A 20,521-nucleotide genomic window follows, 5' to 3' on the forward strand; every position below is an offset into this window, starting at 1 on the left:
AAAAATGACCTCTACCACAAATTAGTCTTATATCCAGGGATCAGTGTTTGAACATTACACAATCACTTGATAAAGATAAAAATTTGTAGATGTTGCATGAAATAATATATGTAGTACCTGCTGTACAGAATAAGTATCATAGTAAGTGTAAACTGATAAGTGTTCACTTGAGGTGTACTTAACCAAGTCAAGAATTGTGAATGGGAATGAACAATTCTGATTGAAGGAATTAGGGAAGAATTCATAGCAGAGGGGACATTTGAAATTAGTTTTAAAAAGCAAGTAGTATTTTAAGGTAAACAAGAATTAAAGGAAATGCAGGTAGAAAGAGTTAAGAGCATGGTGTTTTAGAACATGGTGAATTCAAAATGGAACATGCCTGGAAGTGAGGCTGAAAAGTGTGTGTGTTGCTGGAAGTTTGAATTTTATCTACTAGGCAGAGACCACTAACTTATTTTTAAAAGGGTAGTGACATTGGTTTTGTATTTTATAAAGATAAATCTGTAAGCAATGTGAAGGATGAACAGAACAAAAAAGAGACAGGCTTGTAGCAGAAAAACAACTTAGAGTGGTGTTTACATGAATCCAAGAGAGAAATATCAAAGATTTAATTATGGCAGAACTAATGGGCACAGAAGAATGGGGCTAAGGTGCAGTTGTCTAAGGTGCAACTGAGAATTGAATGATTCTTGTGCTGACTTTGAATGTGTTCACTGCCTGGCCAGGATGGAAGTTATATTTATTTGTGTTGAGTGGTATGTAGAAACCATTTGAGAATACGTAGACTACTATTCTCTTGAGAATTTGAGAGTGAAGTAATGTAATGTAGGAAGGTAATATGCATGTGATGTGTTTAAGGCATGGTTTTATTTTTAGTATAGATGAGATGAATAAATATTAGAGGAAGTTAATGAGTTCTATTTTAAATATGTGCAATTTGAATTGCCTATGGGACAGTCAGATGGGGTTGTTCAACAGGCAGTCATAAGCGGGTCTGGTGATCAGAAGAGAGGATAGGACACAAAGATTAGAGAGTCATCACTGAGTAGATGTGATTGAAGCCGTGGATGTAGTTAAGATTAATCAGGGTTACTGGACTAAGGCCCAGGAGCGATTCCTGATGAATACTAATGTGTAAGGGAATCATTTATTCAGTAAGTCAACCAAAACATTGAACACCTGTCACAGGCCAGGTACATTTCTTGGCACTAAGGATATAGCATAAATATGGCAGTCAAGGTTTTTACAATGTCATGGAGTTAACATTAGAATGGGGGTTTGGGAAGTGGATTATAGAGTATGGGGGACAGGTAGAAGCAGGACAGTCATCTGAACAGGTTTGATAAATTTAATGGTTGTTAATCTATGGTAACAATTGCTTAGAAATTATGAAGTTATGGTTATGAGTTTGAACAATGACTTAGTGTTTCCAACTGTTGTGTCAAAGATAACTATACTTTTAACATGTCTTAATCTCATTGAGGTATAGTTTACGTAAAGTGTCCATTTTAATTGTACAGTTTGATGAGTTTTGAAATTTGTGTACAACTATGTAACTGCCATCACAATCAAGATGGGAACATTTCCATTACTGTAAAAAATTCCCTGGTGTGTCTTTGTGGTTTGTTTTCATCTCCCAGTGACTCCAGGCAACCAGGATATCCTTTTTGTCACTAAAGATTAGTTTTACCTTTTCACTAAAGATTAGTTTTACCTTTTCAGGAACTTCATAAAAATGGAATCATATAGCATACACAGTTTTGTGTCTGGATTCTTTCACTCACTGTAATATTTTGGAGATTCATCCATGTTGTGTATGTACATCAGTAGTTCCTTTTATCATTGCTAAACACAGTCCATTGTATGATATATACCATGAATTGTTTATTTGTTTGCCTGTTAATGGACATTTAAGTTGTTTTGATTTTGGGGTTTTTGTGAATAAAGCTGTTCATGGACATTCATGTGCAAGACTGTGCAGACACGTTTCCAGTTCTTTTGGAAAAATACTTGGAGTGAAATTGCCTGGGTCACATGGTAAGTGTTCATACAAATGTATAAGAAACAACCAGATTCTTTTTAGTGTGTTATATGATAATATATATTCCTACTAGCAATGTCTGAGGTTTTCATACATTGATATGATCAGTCAGACTACTAAGGTGGTATCTCATTGCTATTTTAGTTTGTATTTCATTAATGACCAATAATATGAGCTTCTTTTCATGTGCTTGTCGGCCAGTTATATATCTGTGAAATGTTCACATGTTTTACCTGGTTTATAATTGGGATTTTTTTTTTCTTATTATAGCTCTAAGAGTTCTTTATATATTCTGGATACAGCTTCTTTACGTGGCAGATATTGTTTCCTTGCCTCTAATTTTTTTTTTTCATTTCTAGTGGTGTCTTTTGAAAAGTTGAAAAGAAATTGTCAGTTTTGATGGAGTTCAACTTTACATTTTGTCCTACATGGCTTGTGGCTTTTTGTTTTTATCTAAGAAAATAATTTCAAATTCTGTTTAGTTGTGATGTGTGGTCCTTTTAACATATTTTGCATTCATTTTGCTAAGATTTGTGAGAATGTTTGCATCTATACTCATCAGGGATATATGTCTGTAGTTTTTTCTCTCTCTCTCTCTCTCTTTCTTCTTTTTTTTTTTTTTTTTTTTTTTGTGATGTCCTTGTCTTCTTTTTGTATCAGAGTAATGGCCTCATAAAATGTGGTTGTAAGCATTTCCTCTTCAGTGTTTTAGAATAATTTGAGAAGGATAGGTATTAGTTCATCTTCAAAGTTTTGGTAGTTGAGCTTTAGGCTTTTGTGTCTTTTGGGGAGACATTCAACTACTATTTCAGTTTCCTTGTTTGTTATTGTAATTGTTAACAAACTGTGTTTCTTCCTGATTCTGTCTTGGAACATTTTATACTTTTAAAAATTTGTTAATTTAGGGCCTCCCCGGTGGTGCAGCGGGTTGAGCTCAGCACTGTAAAGCTGTCTGCAGTCTCTGCAGTGTGGGTTCGATTCCCAGCCATCCAGGGGGATTCCCACATGGCACAGCAGACCTCTCCTGTGGCACCCGCTGCTCCTCTCAGCAGTGCTTTTGGTCCGTCTGCCTGTTCTGCTCCCTGTTCTGTCTCTGGTGAGTCCTCTCGCCCTCAGCTATTATATAAATAAAAAATAAATCTAAAAAAAATTGTGTTCATTTATTGGGATATTGTTGTTCATAGCAGTCTCATAAGATTCTCTGTATTTCTGAGATGTCAATTGTAACTTCTCTTTCATTTCTGATTCTGTTAGTTTCTCCCTGTTTTTTCTTGTGAATGTAGCTAGTTGTTTTTCTCTTTTTGTCTGTCTTTGCAAAGAACCATTTTTGGTTTCATTGATTTTCTGTACTGACCTTTTGATATCTGATTCATTTATTTCCACTCTTAAACATTTTTATTTCCCTCTTTCTACTGGTTTTTGGTTTCATTTGTTCTTCCTTTTCTAGTTCCTTAAGTTATAAGTTTAGATTATTTATTTGAGGTCTTTCTTATTTCTTGGTGCAGGCCTGTATTGTTATATAATTCCTTCTCAGATCTGCTTTTATTATGTCACGTGGTTTCTGGTAGCTCATGCCTTCATTTTCATTTGTCTCTAGGTATTTTTAAACTTAAAAAAAAAATTTAAAAATTTTACCATTGGTTTACATAGTTAATAGTGTTTTGTAAATATAGGATCTTCCTCCACCCCCAAGTATAGTCAGTATAGTGCACCTGCTACCAAAACACCCATAGTCCATCACCATAATCCATGTGGTCTCTTCTCGCTTTTTCCTTGTCCTTCCCATTTCCCCTCTAGATGCCTCAGTTCTGTGGTCAGCTTTCAATGGTTAGTTTTTAAGTTTCAATTTCCAGACCCTTTGTTTTCTCCATATTCCACATGTAAATGACAGAATCCAGTATTGTCTTTCTCCTTCTGATTTACTTTGCTTAGCATAATCTCGGCCAGCTCTATCCATGTTTCCACAAATGGCATGAGTTTATTCTTTGATTGCTGATTTGTATTCTATTGTTTGTATATACCACATCGTATTGATCTACTCATCTGCTTTTGGTTGTTTTCCTTTTTGGGCTATTGTAAAGTGTGAAGTGGAGTGGGAGTGTGAATTTGCTGTTGCATTAGGTTTTTGTATTTTTCAGGTAGCTACCTAGGAGTAGAACTAGTGGGTTATATGGCAGATACACTTTTAATCTTTTGAGAATCCTTCGTACTATTCTTCATAGACTATTTATTTTCCAGTCTATGTTCCCACCAAAAGTGTACGACAGTTCCTTTTTCTTTGCACCCTTATCAACATGTGTTGTTTTGGGTCTTTCTGTTACGGGTTATTCTCACTGGTGTGAGGTAGTATCTCATTGTGGTTTTGACTTGCATGCCCCAGATAAGTGATGATGAACTTTTTTTAGTGTACCTATTGGCCATCTGTATGTCTTCTTTGGAGAAGTGCCTATTTACTTCGTTGGCCCTTTTTTTTTAGATTTATTTATTTATGCATACAAGAGCTGGGGTACAGGCCAGAGGTGTGGGGCATGAGAGGATTCACCAGAAACAGAATGGGGAGAGAACAGGCAGATTGACTGAAATAACACCGCTGAGGGGAGCAGTGGGCAAGTCAAGAGAGGTCTGCTGCACCATGTGGGTTGCTCCCTGGCTGGCGGGGGGGATTGAACTTGTGCTGCAGAGGCTGCAGACAACTTCATAGGTTGCATCTTAACCCCTTGTGCCACCAGGGAGGCCCACTTTTGCCCATTTTTTGATTGGGTTATTTGTTTTTATTGAGTTGTATATAGATCGGTATCTTTTCATTTTAGTTATAGTTTCTTTCACTGTTTTTAGTTTGATATAGTTCAATTGATTATATTCTCTTTTGCTTTCTTTACTGCTGGAGATGAATCCATAAAACTTATATAGTACAGTGTTTTTGTTTTGTCAGTGTATTCTTCTATGTATTTTATGATTTCAGGTCTTACATCCAAGTCCTTAATCTATTTTGAGTTAATTTTTTGTGTATGGTGTAAGATGTAGTCTAGGTTCATTCTTTTTGTTCAGTTGGTATGTGAGGGTCTGCTCTTGCCATTTTTTCCTTAATTTGTTGATTCTAGCATTTTTTTTGTTCAGTTCTTTGTGGATATTCTTCCCCTGGATTTAGATACTAGAACTCCTTTCAACACATCTTGGAGGCATGGTCTAGTGTTTGAAAATTCCTTCAGTTCCTGTTTATCTGAGAAGAACTGAGATATTTCTTTCTCATGTCTGAAGGAGAAACTTTTAAGATAGAATAATCTTGACTGGCAGTTTTTATCTTAATTTTGATCATGTCTTTCTTTTCTCTCCTTGCCAATAGTGTTTCTTCAGTGAAGTCCAATGTAAGCCTCTCATCAGGGTTCCTTTATAGGTTATCTGCTTCTTCCCTCTAGCCAGCTTCAGTATTTTTTATTTGTCTTGAATTCTTGGAGGTTTCACTACTATGTGCATTGGTGTTTATCTCATTTTGTTAAAGTGCCCTGTTTTCTTTAAGTTTCATGCATTTAAATATTTAGTTACTCTCCCAGGTTTGAGAAGAATTCTTCTATTATTTCTTCAAATATGTTCTCTGTTCTTTTCTCTTTCTCCTCCCCTTCTGGAATAACTATTATTTTTATAACACCGTTCCTCATTGAGTCATATAATTCTCAAAGTGTTTCTTCATTTTTTTTCCCTTTGTAGCTCTCTTTCTTCTTCACCTGAATTCTTTGTGCATTGATCTATTATGCTTCCATAACTTTTTTCATATTTTTTCATTTTTTCTATTGATTTTTTACATCCTTCAACTCCATTATTTTCTTGTTTAAAGCTTCAATTTCAGTCTCGTGTTAATTTTATTTCCCAGGACATTTATTTGTTTTTTCTGAGTTTTCTTCTATTTCTTTGAATTTATTTATCATGGCAATTTTGAATTCTTTATCTGATAGGAAGAAAACATCTTTCATATCCTTGTGGTTGGGGCCTGGAGATTTATTCTCCCTCTGTGGTGGAGAATTTTCCTGAGGGCTTTAATTGCCATTTGTGGTCTTTCTCTTTCCCATTATTTGCTTTCTGAAAATTAAGGGCACAGAAGTACCCTTTTCCAGAAGGTGGAGCTGTATGACAGGGAGAACTAATCTGTAATTGAGGGAGGGAATCCTGGAGAGCTCTGGAGGTGCTGTTCACTTGCATTGCATTGGCTTGTGCCTGTGTCTGCACTACTGACTCATTTCTCCAGGGTCTCAAACCCAGGTCTCTGCTGTTTGTAGGCTGGGCCCCTTGTGCAACCCCAGAGTCCCTTTATGCTCCAACTCAGCCTCACTATATCTGCTCCTGTATCTGCCCCTACTCACTAGCTCCAAAGAGTGAGCTGCACCATTTTGAGCTTTTTTTCCTGTTTGTTCTCCACCTGACTCTTCTTCCATCTGCCTGACCTCCCATAGCACTAACAATTGTCTCTTCCATGGCTAGATCCTCAACACTCAGCTTTGCTTTTTCTGGGTGCAGGTATGAATTACAGTTTCTGCTCCAACAACTACCACTCCCTCCACTCACCCTTTGTTCTCTTAGAAAGAAATTTCTTCACATCTGTGCTCTCATACTCAAATCAATATTTGTCTCAAGTGACAATGATTTTATCTCCTATTGCAGGGTTCTCCATATTCCATACCTATCTGGACTTCTTGGTTTATTCTCCCTGAAGCTAAGCAGTGACCTTACTCTGATGTCATCTTTCTTCTCGGTATCCCTTTCTGCATTTTGTTCTATCTCTTTTTTTCTTTACTATGGCCAAGTTGAAATAGGCATCTGATATAGAGCGAGATAATCTACTCTATCTTTGCAGTTGGATTCTGGGCAATTATTTTCTCCTTAAGATACCATATTCCCTTGAGTTCTCGCGTTGCCTTATGTTGTATATTTTTTTCTGTCCATTTTGCATTGTAAATTTCCCTATTTCTAAAAAATTATCTGTAATGGTAACTTAGTGAGCAAAACTACTTCTACTTTACCTGTAAGTGGAGCTGTGGTTTTATTTATTTTTTAGTTTTTGGCTTTTGCTGACATCTTTATTTATTAAGAACTGTTTTTTGCAGTTGCTGAGTCAGAGAGGAGCATGGAAGGGGGCCTGTGCTGGTGGAGGTGGGGGGACCTGGGTTGTGTTTGTGGCACCACTGATATCCATCCTCTCTGGGGATTCCAGATCTGAGACTCCGCTATTGATGCACTTTCAAAGCACTTCACAAGGTCAGTATCTGTCTTAAGAGATGGAGGGGGACAGTTAAGTCTAGAGCACCTTCTTTTTTCCTTAACCAGTGTGGAGCACCCCAGCTTCTCCCTGTGGGTTTCTACTCATTCTAGGATATGTGCCTCTACACTGTTTGAACCCTCCTCTCCTCAGGGCCTCTGGTTGAGCTGACAGTGCTATTGTATGTGTCCCCCACCCCATACCACAGCCTGCTGTCATTTCTCTCCACCCACCTCCTGTTCAATGAAGCATGAATCCTCCATTTTTTCTGGTGCAGTATGTGCTGGTCTGATGTCGAAGGGGTGTTTCACTTCACCCAGAACTGTGAGATACTCTTAGTGTATGTAGTGTCCCTCAGTTAACTATTCCTCTTGAGAGTGAAGCAAGGAACCTCCTCTATCATTCAATGCTTTCTTTTTTTCTGAGTTGTAAAACTAAAACTATGTGTGTGCATATGATTTGCATCTTAACCAGCTGCCTCTTTAGACCTTCACTGGCATAGACAGTAGAAACTGAAAGTCAGTGAACAAATATTTAGGATTTTGTCATTTACATGCTCAACACCTAAAGAATGTAAGTGATCTCCATAACAAGTACACAAGTATTAGATTTGTTAGACAATTTTTATCTGTGATCTATACTAGAAATAAATGTATATATCATTGTTAGATTTTGTACACCAAGTATAGACATGTAATTTTCAAAGTTTATCTCAAGCATAGAGTTTCCAAAAGTGAGGAAAGAAAATTGTAAATTGAGTCTTAGACTGTATAATTTGATTTCATTCATTCATTTATCCCTTTATAGCTATTAACGTGACAAGTTTATTACATGAAGAGTAAAACAGATTACTCATACAGCTAAAACACTGGTACATGACCAGGCTTGTTAAATATGTTTATATTTTAGTTGCAAAGGAGTTGATTTTATGAAAAGAATTGGGGAAGAAAGCTATAGAGAAAATCAGTGCTAGACATGATCCTAATGCAATAATCTTAAAAATTATATATCTTGTCATATCTTTTATATTATGGGATGGTATAATAGTAATAAGAAGAATATCTAGTAATTATTTTAATACTAACTATTAGCCAGTCATTATTCTAAGTGGTTTTTTATGATGAAACACATTTATTACTTATAAATTAATTAATTTTAATTAGTTATAAGTAGAACCTAATGTAGATTTGTATAGTTGACCCAAATAAGTAAGTATATTTTCATATTGTCAAGTGATCTAAAAAAAATTCATTAAGAAATATTTAATATCAACTTAATCTGCTTATTAGGGCAGTATATTATCAAGCCATATTCTTTCATGCTTTGCCAAGAACATGCTATTTTGTATTTTAATAAAGATTTAGGTCTTTTATACAGCTATACACAGACTCTACAAGAGCCAAAAATGTTTTGAGTATCCTAAGATCTGGTATTAAACTGTCCTTTTTAGTTCCTTACTGTCTCCTTCCCTGTGCAGGGTCTATACGTGTTCGCTACAGTGGAATCCCTGCCTCCTGCTGAAAGTAGACCTTGTGGTTAATGAACTGGAGGTGTGCTAATCAAGTATATGTTTTCTTGACACAGTGATTGTGTTAGGTATCACATATGAATGTGCAGGCCTTTATCTTTCCTTCATGATCTAAAGAACAACTTTCTTTAGACGTGTGTCTTTTTTACAACCTCCTCATTTTTGTTCCCCCAGGGGGTTACCATTAAAAACATCTGACAGACAAGCAGTTAACCAGTTCCCTGCTGAGATTAGTAAAATATTTAATAGTCCTGCAACATCAAGGAAGTTCAACCCTGCAGGAAACAGTTTAATTCAACTTTTTTTTGGAGGTAGGGGGTAGGGAATGTTCATTTAGATGACCCTTCATATGGGAATGAAAAAATCCATATATCTACCATTTTATGTAAATTATTCTAAGACATAGTATTTGTCTTTATTTCTTAATTATGTGAATAATTGAAGATATTTATGGTGGTTCTTTAGGAAAAAGAAATCTCTAGACTGGTAAAATCAGTGTCAGAATGCACAAATACAGCATCTTATCTTGGTGTATGTGATTACAAATCAAACTAAGAAACTTCGAAATAAAAACTTAACGGATTTGCAAACTTCAAGGGAAGCCACACTGTTTAATTTTTATATGTATATATTGATTTTTTTGACCCATATTTTAATGGAATAATTTTTGTCAATCTATGAGAAAGAAACAAAATGCCTGTTTACAGAGGTTGATGGTATTGTAAATCCAGAATAAGTGCTACCACATTTTAAAAATCAAGATAAGTTTCTTATGTTTTATAATACATAAGATGATAAAATGATATGATTTATAAACAATAAGTTTCTAGTAAACATAGGATATTAAAAAACAGGAGATTAAAGTTATCTTTATCTACTTTTCCTTAGTAAAGGTCATTGTCCTGTGACATTGTATATTGGAAATTAGGGCCACATATATAGAAATATACTCCTTTGTTGTGGCAGAAATATGTTGTCCTGTCAACCCTAAAGATTTGTGTATTACAGAATGTAATAAGATTTTATTACCCTAATTATTTCAAGCCAGAGTTCTAAGATTCCAGGCTTCTGCTGATGCTTTGATTCATAGGGAGCATTTTTCCTTTCTTTTTGAAGCTTTCAAAAAAAAAAAAAAACTCTAATGTTTTTATGTCCAAGAAGGAACTATATGACTGAAGAGAATCATATCAAACCTGACTTTTTTCTCATTTTACATTTCTTTTTCTTTTTTTAAAAGATTTATTTATTTATTTATATAAGAACTGGGGTACAGGCCAGATGCACGGGAGGGTGAGAGAATTCACCAGAGACAGAGCGGGAAACAGAACAGGCAGACTGACGAAATACACTGCTGAGGGGAGCAGCGGGCGAGACAGGAGAGGTCTGTTGTGCCTTGTGGGACCCTCTCCGGTCGGCGGGGATGGAACCGGCTCTGCAGAGGCTGCGGACAGCTGCGCAGTGCTCAACTGCCTGCACCACCAGGGGAGGCCCTTCTTTTTCTTTTTTATTGAGGTAGCATTGGTTGAAAACACTGTGTATGTTTTAGGAGTACAGGTTCATCCTTCTCCAAATATATGTTGTCACACCACATCTGTCTCCAAAGTACCACTAACCCTTCACAACAGTCTATTGTACTCCTTCTACTCTTTGCTCTCACCCCTCTGATAACTTCAGTTCTGTAGTCAGAATTCATGAGTTTCTTTAGTCTTTCCTTTATTTTGTTTTTTGTTTCTTTTATGTATCACAGATTAGTGAAAATCATTTGGTGTTTACCTTTTTCCTTTTGACTTATTTCACTTACATAATCCCCTCCAGTTCCATCCATGTTGTCACAAATGGTAAGAATACATCTTTTTTAAAAATAGCTGAATAGTATTGCATTATGTATATATACCACATTTTTATCTAATCATCCGTTGATAGGAACTTAGATTGTTTCCATAACTTGGCTATTGTAAAATACTCCTGCAGTGAACATAGAGGTATATCTATCTTTTTGGATTAGGTTTTATATCCTTAAGATGGATACCTAAGAGTAGAATTGCTGAATCATATGGTAGATCTGTTTTCAATATTTTTAGAAGCCTTTGTACTGTTTTCTATAGAGGCCAAACTGGTCTACATTCCCAGTTCCTTTTTCTCACATTCTCTCAAACACTTGTTTCTTGTTGATATGGACTTTTCTCACAGTTGTCAGACATGATTTTATGAGTGATTAATCAAATAGGAAAGTGTGACTCTTAAGACTTGCTACCTGCATGATACTACTTTTCATGTAGCTCAAAACTGTATCCTTAATATTTTTCTCTATTTTTCCACATATTTTTATGTGGCTTATTGGATAACCTCAATGTAGTAACAATATATGTATATACTTATATATAGATTATATATGTATAGCATATACATATATACGTACAGTGGCAATACAATATATATGTGTGTGTATGAATGCATATATGTGGAGTGATTTTATGTATCTTCTGTCACTGCCCTTCTCCATGCTTGGTCAAATATTCCATTCATGTTCCTTTATGATATCTTTATCAAATTCCATAGTTTTCAGGTTACCGTTAGTTTCTATACATTTGGTCCAGTTCACTAAAAAACTCCAGGCTCTTATCCCCTATTACAAGATAATCATTCTGACTCAAGGGACTTGGAGGAGGGGGAGGGTGTACACTGATTTCTTTTTTTCTTCCTCTCATTTCAGCTTTGAATATCAGTGGTCAATGGGTGGGGACTTGATGTGCTTCTGAGACACATCTTCTTGCTCTCCTTGTTTTATGACATTATTCGTCTGGTGTTTAGAGTCTCAGAGTGGGGACAAGGGTAGGGGAAAGTGATACCTTTAGCTTGGTTTTATTCACTGTTGATTTCCAGGTTAATGATGTTCACAATTTTTTGGAGCAAGTTTAGTTTCTTCCAATTTCCTCTTCCCTGAGAGGCAGCCATCTTTGAATATTAGTAGTGATCCATCCCCTGACCAGCTCTGTTGGTAGGTGTCACTTTGTTTGTCCTGAATAGGACAAACTAAGATTCTCTACTAAGATTCTCTTTCATTCTCTGCAAGCTCTAGGGAGATCTGAGGTAAGTATGTCTCCTCTGACCCTTTTTTGTTTTTAGGTGCACTGTGTGTCAATGGTTCCTTCAGCAAACTTTCAGATTTCTTCAAACTATATTTTAATATGCTTCCACATACTGTTAGGACATGCATCAGATGCAGTGAAGATTTTTTTTTCAGAGTGAGCCTACAGGTTCAATTCTTAGCAAGCCTACTGCCAGGAGCAATACCTACTGCAATAGGTTCTCCTTATAGGTATCCCACTCTCTGTCATCTGTTTTCTTCAAGCTACCCTACTTAATGGAAGTATTGTATTCTTCATATGACTGACAGTTAAGCTGGTCCCTTCCCATTTACTTCAGCCTCCCTATTTCCTCTGAGTATTCTTTATGGTAGACCATTTCTGCTAGCTCTTAGTAAGGGTACGGGGGTAGGAAATAAGATTAGTGCTAATCTTTGACAGCTCATTAGAGTTCCTTATGTGATCTGTGGGTCCTGGTGTCTATTCTGGGGCAGTAGGAGAAATTCCACTAGGATTAGATTCTTTTTGTGAGCAATAGAAATCCCAGTGACTTAAATAAAATAAGTATTTATTCTTTTCTCACATAAAGGTCTTTAAGTTTGTGGTTTAGGGTTGTTGTGATGGTTCTGTTTCATTAAATCATCAGGGACTCAGTTTCCCTCCAACTCACCACTCTATCATATCTCAGTGTCAGCCTTTATCCTCACAGTCAGAGATGGTAATGCCCATATTCTAAGCCTGAAAACTGAGTAAAGAAGAGAAACAAAAGGCACACACCTAAAATCTCTTTTAAGTTTACAGGAATTGAGGCTACTGGAAGGAGAGTGTGGGAATACAGGAGCGAGAGGGCCCAGTAAACTATGGTGTAGGACTGCGGCTTTGGTGGTGGGCATGGTGTAATGAAATACATTGGTAGAGGTGTAAATTCTACCCCTGAAACATACAGTGCTGTAAATCAAGGTTACCTCAATAAACAATTTTAAAAAAGTTTATAGGACACTGTCACAGAATTTTTTCATTTGTATTCTCAGTCATATCACTAGTCTTAGTCATAAGGGACCCTGGGAAATATGATCTTCATTCTGAGCATGTACACAGCTATTTGCTTTGGAAGAATATTGAAGGACAATTAGTGATTTCTATCATGTTCACTGGATGTTGTGAAATTGTCTTTGGAACTGTGTATGAACTTGTACCTTTACATTTATCTTTTATAGGTGAGTTATACATGTATGCTAATATTGAATACCTATAATAGTATTTTCTAGGGTATATTATAATTTCACAGTGAATTGTATATGGTTAGGAAAAGAAGTTAAATCTTACAATAATTGTATCCCAGCCACTGATAGAAATGAAGTTGAAGTTTATTTTTTACTGCAGTATTGTGAATTTTGTGAAATTTTTACCTGATTTTCATTTCTGTAGAAGAAATAATAGAACTGTAGTAAGTTTGCTAACATAAACGCTTGTTCACTCAATTTGGACATTTAGGAGAGAGTTGTGTCTTTCATATAGACCTTCAGTTGATGTCAGAGGTGATTATATTTTAAAAATATATCTTATTATAGTGGTATATCAGACATAATATTTAACTGTACCATAAAAGACTGTGTCACTATTTATTGGCTTTTGCATAAAACTGTTATGTGATAAGTCTCATTTTCCCCATCATAGCTGTTGCATAATAAACAACACTTCCACATTGTTGACCTCATATACACTGAGTCACCTTTTAATTGCACAATTTAGTTGTATTTTAGTTTTGTCAAATCTTTTCCCCAAAAGTAAACTTGGAAAAAATAGAACAAAATCTTTCAAGTACATTGTAAAGTACATTGTAAACAAGCCTTTGTATATTGGCTTCCCTATCTTTTAGGAAACTGATGGTCAATTTTAATTTTACTGGTTTCAAAAAGTTGAATTATTAAATCATTAGATTAGGATTCATATTGTCATTTTCAATCAAATCCATATTATATATAAGCATATTTGCATTAATATGTCATAAAAGCAGTGCTTTTTTTAACTTTATGAACTTACGGTTAAAATAAGTACTGCTTAAAAAAACTTTTGAGAGTAGATAAATGGAAAGGTGGACATTTTCTCAATGGGAAGATAGATTCACACTTCCCCCATATAACCTATCTTTGAAATGGAACATCTTACATGTGGTTTTAATAATGATTGGCTGAATTTAACTAAGATAAATAATATAGTAACTTAATTTTGGTCTGCACATTGCAATTCATTTTGGCTTAATTCAATTTGATTGTAGTGTCAAAACTTCAAGCAGAACATGATATAGGGATATACATATATTTAACAGTGGTTTTATAGGACTCTAATGTAGAAATAGAAGAATGTTGCTACCAATTAAGTAATAGTCACACATGCATAGAGTCAAAGATGTGAGAAAATTCAAGTTGAAAAGTTCCATTAGAATCAGATGAACTTTGACTTATGCTTAACCTTACCCTTGAGTCCATTATAAGTATTGCATAATGATCTAGTATAAAAAGCTGGACTTTCAAAATAGGTGTAGCATTTAGTTGTGAATTTGCTTACTAGCTACACTAATATGAAGCACTTTGTATAAGCATTTCCTTAAACTCTTTTTTACAACTTCAACAAAAGTTCTTAAAATGGAATTGATAGATTTTCCATAGATGTTAGAAAGTTCTGATAAGGTTTTAAAAATTTGAAGTGTGTTCTGCATAAGTTACTTGAATTTTTCTTAAACTCTAGACTCTTTGAAAAGGACCTATTGCATCTGGCTCCCTCTTGCAAGTGGTGTTCAGCAGATTGCGTGTGTTCTGTTATAGGTTCACTACTGTGATAGACAAAGTGGCAAAGAGTGTGTGACCTGTCTGACATTAGCCCCTGTGCAGATGACTTTCCATGCTATTGGAAGCTCCATTGAAGCCAGCCATGACCAGGTATAATATGCCACTGCCATTTTGCTACATATGGCCCAGCTAAGAAATCAGATCATCAGAAGCTATATGCACACTTAAGCTTTGCTTTCCCTTATATGTTATCTCCTAGCACTGTTTGGTAGACTTCTGAAAAATCAAAATTTTTGTCTTGAAAAACTGCTATCTTAGGACATTTAAATTATTTTACACTTCTAGTTGGCATTCACTATTAAACAATTTATGCTTAATGGATCATTATTATATATCCATTATTACATATATATTATAAGGAAGAAAAAAATTGCCCTACAAGCTTTTATATTTAATAATTATGTATAGGAACGAGAGTAAAAAAATAAAATAGAGTAGATAACACTGGAGTGTCACTATAATATGCTCATCTAGTACTGTTGAAGAGAATTTAGTAAAATAGAGTATATAAAATGACTGAACTTTTTAGCACTGTCACCTAACTTCCATCACTTGGAATTTTTTTTTTTTGGAAGGAATTCACAACCCAGCAAATTTAATAGAAACACTAAAAACAAATACCAGTAAAATACATTTCTGCAATTACTGTGTTGTAAAATGCATATTGTTATATGATTTATAGAAGGATTTCAAAGTTGAATATTTTTGATATTCTCTCCTTTAGTAGTAGTTCATTGTGTACCTGCCTGCTATTGTTTTTCAATCAAGTAGAGCTTTTTATAACAATGTTATTCACTATTCGTCTTTTTAAATTAATCATTAAATAGCTTATTTTTTAAGAAGTAGTGACTATGTATCAGTAATCCACTTCCTAATTTCTGTATGTTATGTATGTTACAAGGTTTTTCTTTATTGTATTTATGTAAACATGAATTTCTAAGAAGACAGTGTATGCTGGGAAGCCCAGCTCCCTTATCCATGGGATGCCAGTTTCAGAACACAGAACAGATGTATAGGACTTGTCTCTTCCAGAATGTGCTGATGGGCCTTTTACAGTCTCCAGAACAGACTTTTACTAATATGTGCCACCTTGGTTTGTGGAATTAAAGTCAATGGAGAACCTGTGAAACTCAGGAGAAAATAGTATATTACTGAGGATACTATTAAAGAGAATTTCCAGCTTTGTTTTTAATTTTAAAGTTGTATTTCTAAAAGCAGAAAATCTGAAAAGTATATGGTATCTTAATAAACTAAACTCCTTTGTTTAGATAGCAATTTAAGAATCTGTAAGATAACACATTTTTCAATTAAAATAATGATCAGATTAGACTAAACTCATGATCTAAGTCAAAATTTCTAGCTTGGAGTCAGTAAGTAAACATACACAGTTTACAGTATGACTAACCATGTGCTTTCTAAATGAACCATTCATATAAAGAACAGTCATAACCCAGTTTCATATCCACTTCCCAGTAAATTTGAGGACTTCTGATAATCTTGCCTGACTAATATTTTTTTCCCCCTTCTACCTGGGTAGTACCCTTGCATGGAGAGAATAAAATAACATAATGATGTGTATTCTCAAATACATGAATCATTGTCCAGCTCAAACAAGACTTAGAAAAACATTCATAAGGACACGTCTTTCTAGATTCTGACATTTCTGACATTGGCAATTTCTAGTTATTTATTCCCTTCGTTATCTGATGAGATATTCTGGTGTTCAGTAAAGAGCAACTAACTGGTGAGAAAATCTGACTTTAGGAATTAAACATGGCATAAGTTAGCTGTGGCTACTTGGACAAATTCTAGCCTCTCTTTGGGACTCAGTGTCCTGGAATATTAAATGACGAAAGTGGTTAGATGACTTAACAAGATCCATTCCAGTGCTGTCATTTTATAATTCTATAGCTTATCTTCATGCTCTTGTCAAATGAGCCCAACTAACAATAAACACTTAATAAATAGTCTGTTGATCCGGAAAGCAGCTTAGGTATCCTTCCAGTGTGTCTCAGGTTTTGCAAAGACACATACTTAATTGCAAAAGAGAATGCAGGAGAGATCTGAGGGACATGGCTTAAACTAGATAACAGAAACTAGTTTAGATGGGCCACTAAGTATTTTTTCACCAGTTAATTTGTAAATACTAGTAATCAGGAAAACATTTTAAAGCAAAAAAAAAAAATACGACAACTTGCCTATATAAAACCATGATTCTGCGATATGCCACGTGCTGAGAATACATGGTAAGAGGGTGAGACTTGGTTCTTGCTCTTGCAGAGCTTACAGGGTAGCAACTTCACCCCTTTGAAATTTGGCAACAAGTCTACCTACCACTCTTAGTTGTCTCTGTATCCATGCATGGCAGACACAAATGGCAAGAGAAGCATGAGAGTCTTGCAGAAGTCTCTCATTAGCCTGGACAAAGACATGGAAGAGTGCCTCAGAAACCCATATACCTGAGAAGAGCAAACCCCTGTTAGCAGAGGTAGCTTGTTGCTATAATAGCACTGGGCTCAGTTCAGATCCAGATTTGTCAGGATCTAGTTTGGGACCTTATCTCTTCACCACTTGGAACTTGGCTTCTTCATGAATAGCTAGTGAGGTGGTTCAGGCTTGTGCCACGTCCTCATGCCGAGGTAGTCAAGTCCAGGCCTTCTGTTAGACCATCTGGAACCTTTACAAATTAGAAAAAAGTTGCCTCATTCTCAAGGCATTTTACTGCTTCCAAGCAAAAATTGTTGTACCAGACAAATCTATAGTAACTACAATGTAATTGGAGCCTTCCCCCGTCAAAGTGTGCAGCATATAACCTGCACAACATACACAGAAGGCCAGTTTATGGTAAGTGAATAAAGATTTTCTTTTTTATGTTAAAGCAAATACAACTGCGTTAGAGATGACTTTGCATGAAATTTTTGGATGAGAGACTTTGAGGAAATGTGTTGATAATCATGGCTGAATGGAGAGATGCAAGGATGGATAAATGAATAGAACTATAACTGCTAATGACCATGCTGTACATCAAACTCTACTTTGATGACCTCAGAGGTGCAAAGTGAGGGTAGTGGTGTGATCAGTGTTCTTTTCCAGTATTGGGATAATTGAGCAATCTGAGGAAAGGGAACGCCTCTGCTTTACATTCTTTCCCTTTTCTACATTATGTTGCCATTACTGTTTCCTCATCCTGAACATCTGTTTAAGCAAAAGGCACTTCTTTACCGTACCATAAACTTAATTTTGTAAACTAGTAAAGTTGGACCACTAAATGCCTTTCAACCATTAATTTGCAGATATTCTTAATCAGGAAAACATTTTATTTTATTATTATTTTTTTAAAGATTTATTTATTTACACAAGCACTGGGTACAGTCAGAAGTGCGGGAGGGTGAGAGAATTCACCAGAGAGCCAGAGGGGAGAGCAGAGCAGGCAGACTGACGAAGTACACTGCTGAGGGGAGCAGCGGGCGACAGGAGAGGTCTGCGCGCAATGTGGGACCCTTGCCCAGCGTCTGGGGATCGAACCGGCGCTGCAGAGGCTGCAGGCAGCTTCACAACCCAGCGCTCAACAGCTGCGCCACCAGGGAGGCCCAGGAAAACACTTTAAAGCAAGAAAAATTATGACAATTAAAAAAATGATTTCTGTTGCTAACTCATTTGAGTCAATGCCATAGGGAAAAAAAAGTAAAATTTAGAAGCTTAGGAAACTTAGGCTGTTCTTATCTGTGTGGAAAATGGAGGTGAGAAATGGAGAGCTCTTTAGCCTTGAACCTCAATAGTTAAAATTTAACTCTAGGAATCCAGGAAGGTGAAGACAGAATCTGTCATACAATGCATTCATTCATTGTATTATCAAGTAACAAGATAGGAACTGTTAAGTGAAATTTCTCTATCAAAAGTCAATACAGATTAGTGAAATGGTCAAGAGAGCGATTCAGTGTCATCTGTTACTAAAGATGTCCAACTGTGTGGCCTCTTAATTCTCCCCCTCCTTCTCCTAACCCCGCCCTCCCTTCTCCCTGTCTTTTCCTTTATCCATCCTGGAAAACGTTGCTCTTACTAAGCAACTTGGAGCTTCTGCTGTCTCTGTTCCCCTCACAAACTACATCCAGTTTATCATCTCTTTTCTTATATTAGATTTCTGACCACCTTTCACCAGCTGTACAGCTGTAATGGTATCTAAGCTGGATTCCTTGTTTCTGCTTTTTTGTTCTACTCTGTACCTTCTGTGCAACAACCAAAATTATTTTTAATCAGTTAGATCATAGCACTCAACCTTCCCATCATACCGACAATAGGTCCCAATTTTCTGCTGTGGCATACAAATCCGTATGTGATTTGGCCACTTCACCCTACTAATCTCAGTTCCTACCTTGCTCCTATTCTCTTTCTGCCAGTCTCACTTGTCTGGTTGCCAGGAGACATCATGATAGATGAAAGAAACCAGACCAAAAAAATGTACTGTAGGTTTGTATGGTGTTCTAGAAAAGGCGAAACTACAAGGGTAGAACCTAGATTTGTAGTTGCCAGAGGCTGGGGGTTTGGGGAGAGGACCACTGCAAATTATCAAGGGGACTTGGCAGGGGCAGAGTGGGGATGTGGGGGGCTGGTTGCTGGAAATGTGCTAGATCTTGGTGGTGGTAAAACAGTGACTATACATTGATGAAATTCAGAGAATTGTGCACTAAAAAGAATAAATTTTACTGTATGTAGATTCTACCTCTGTACACCTAACTTAAAAAAAAGCCAGATATCATTCCTTTATCACTTACTCATATGGTATTGTCCCCAAGGAGATGTGAAAGAATGACATCCCCTTTCCTGTATTATCTGAGTATGCTTCATCCATCTTGTAATGCATGAAATGTAATATATAACCTGACTTAGCACTCCTTTGAATGCTGTGGTTAGTGTTGACCTGCTTCAGAGTAATATCAGTTTCCAAAAAGTGGTCTAAGCTTGCTCCTGTCAGACTTTAAAAAAGGGGGAGGGTCTGTAGGCTGGTATTTCCCATTCTGGATTCTTATCCAGTCAGTGGGCAAATTCAGCCTAGTGTTTGCCTGGAGCTCCCCATGATTCTAGGTGAGAATGTTCTTTCTTTGGTCATCACAACAAATACAAATTACAAATTCACATTAGTTTAGAATATTTAATTGCCCAGGAAAAAAGCGTAGTTTAAATTTTCAAACACTAATTTTTTTTAAACAAGTATTTGTTAACTGAATGGCTGGCTATGTGGGAATTCTGCACTAGATGCTAGAGCATGCATAGGTAACTTATCATTCTTATTAGCTAGCTAACTAATTTATTGTAATCGTCAGTAAGCTGATTGTGTGAAATTTTACATTTGTAGATCATATGGTAGTTTCAATGAGTAGTGCTTGTCTTTACTCATAAGTTGAGAAAAAAAACACATTTATTTGTTAATATTGAGCTAGTGAGCATATTTTTCATTATACCTTGTTTAGAAATTCAATTTATGTTGGTTAGTGTGTGTTACTAAAAGCAAAATCCTTTGTAGTAGTAAAGAAAGATTTTTAGGATTTTCTAACTTGGCATAACTAACACACTATCATTCTTCACTCTGTCCTGGGTTGACACCCTTTCTATTAACAATTATCACTCTTAGATAGATGTTACTGAGTACCTCTTTTCTTTCTCTCTTGGTCACCTTCCTTTTAATTACATCAGTCACCTTCTGGTGACAGCCTCAAAGTCATAAACTTCCTTCCCTCTCTTTATATTTCCTCTTATGCATCTTCATTCAGA

At 36.0% G+C, this 20,521-nt stretch overlaps 1 protein-coding gene across 8 annotated transcripts in view; it reads left to right on the forward strand.

Annotated features, from left to right (window-relative positions):
• The window catches only part of STAU2 (staufen double-stranded RNA binding protein 2), a 251,657-nt gene that overhangs the window by 140,130 nt on the left and 91,006 nt on the right, over positions 1-20,521 (forward strand). For 6 of the 8 annotated variants that reach the window (XM_054692175.1, XM_054692174.1, XM_037505302.2 and 3 more), the window contains one exon: positions 14,729-14,842. The exons of the other annotated variants lie outside the window; for them this stretch is intronic. In XM_054692175.1, coding sequence (XP_054548150.1) covers positions 14,729-14,842 — 114 coding nt within the window. The remainder of the gene's footprint in view (positions 1-14,728; positions 14,843-20,521) is intronic. 8 annotated transcript variants of the gene reach the window in all.

The sequence above is a fragment of the Talpa occidentalis genome, unplaced genomic scaffold (genome assembly GCF_014898055.3).
Source record: "Talpa occidentalis isolate TD23 unplaced genomic scaffold, MPIMG_talOcc4v2.1, whole genome shotgun sequence".
In the NCBI taxonomy this organism is placed as follows: Eukaryota; Metazoa; Chordata; class Mammalia; order Eulipotyphla; family Talpidae; genus Talpa; species Talpa occidentalis.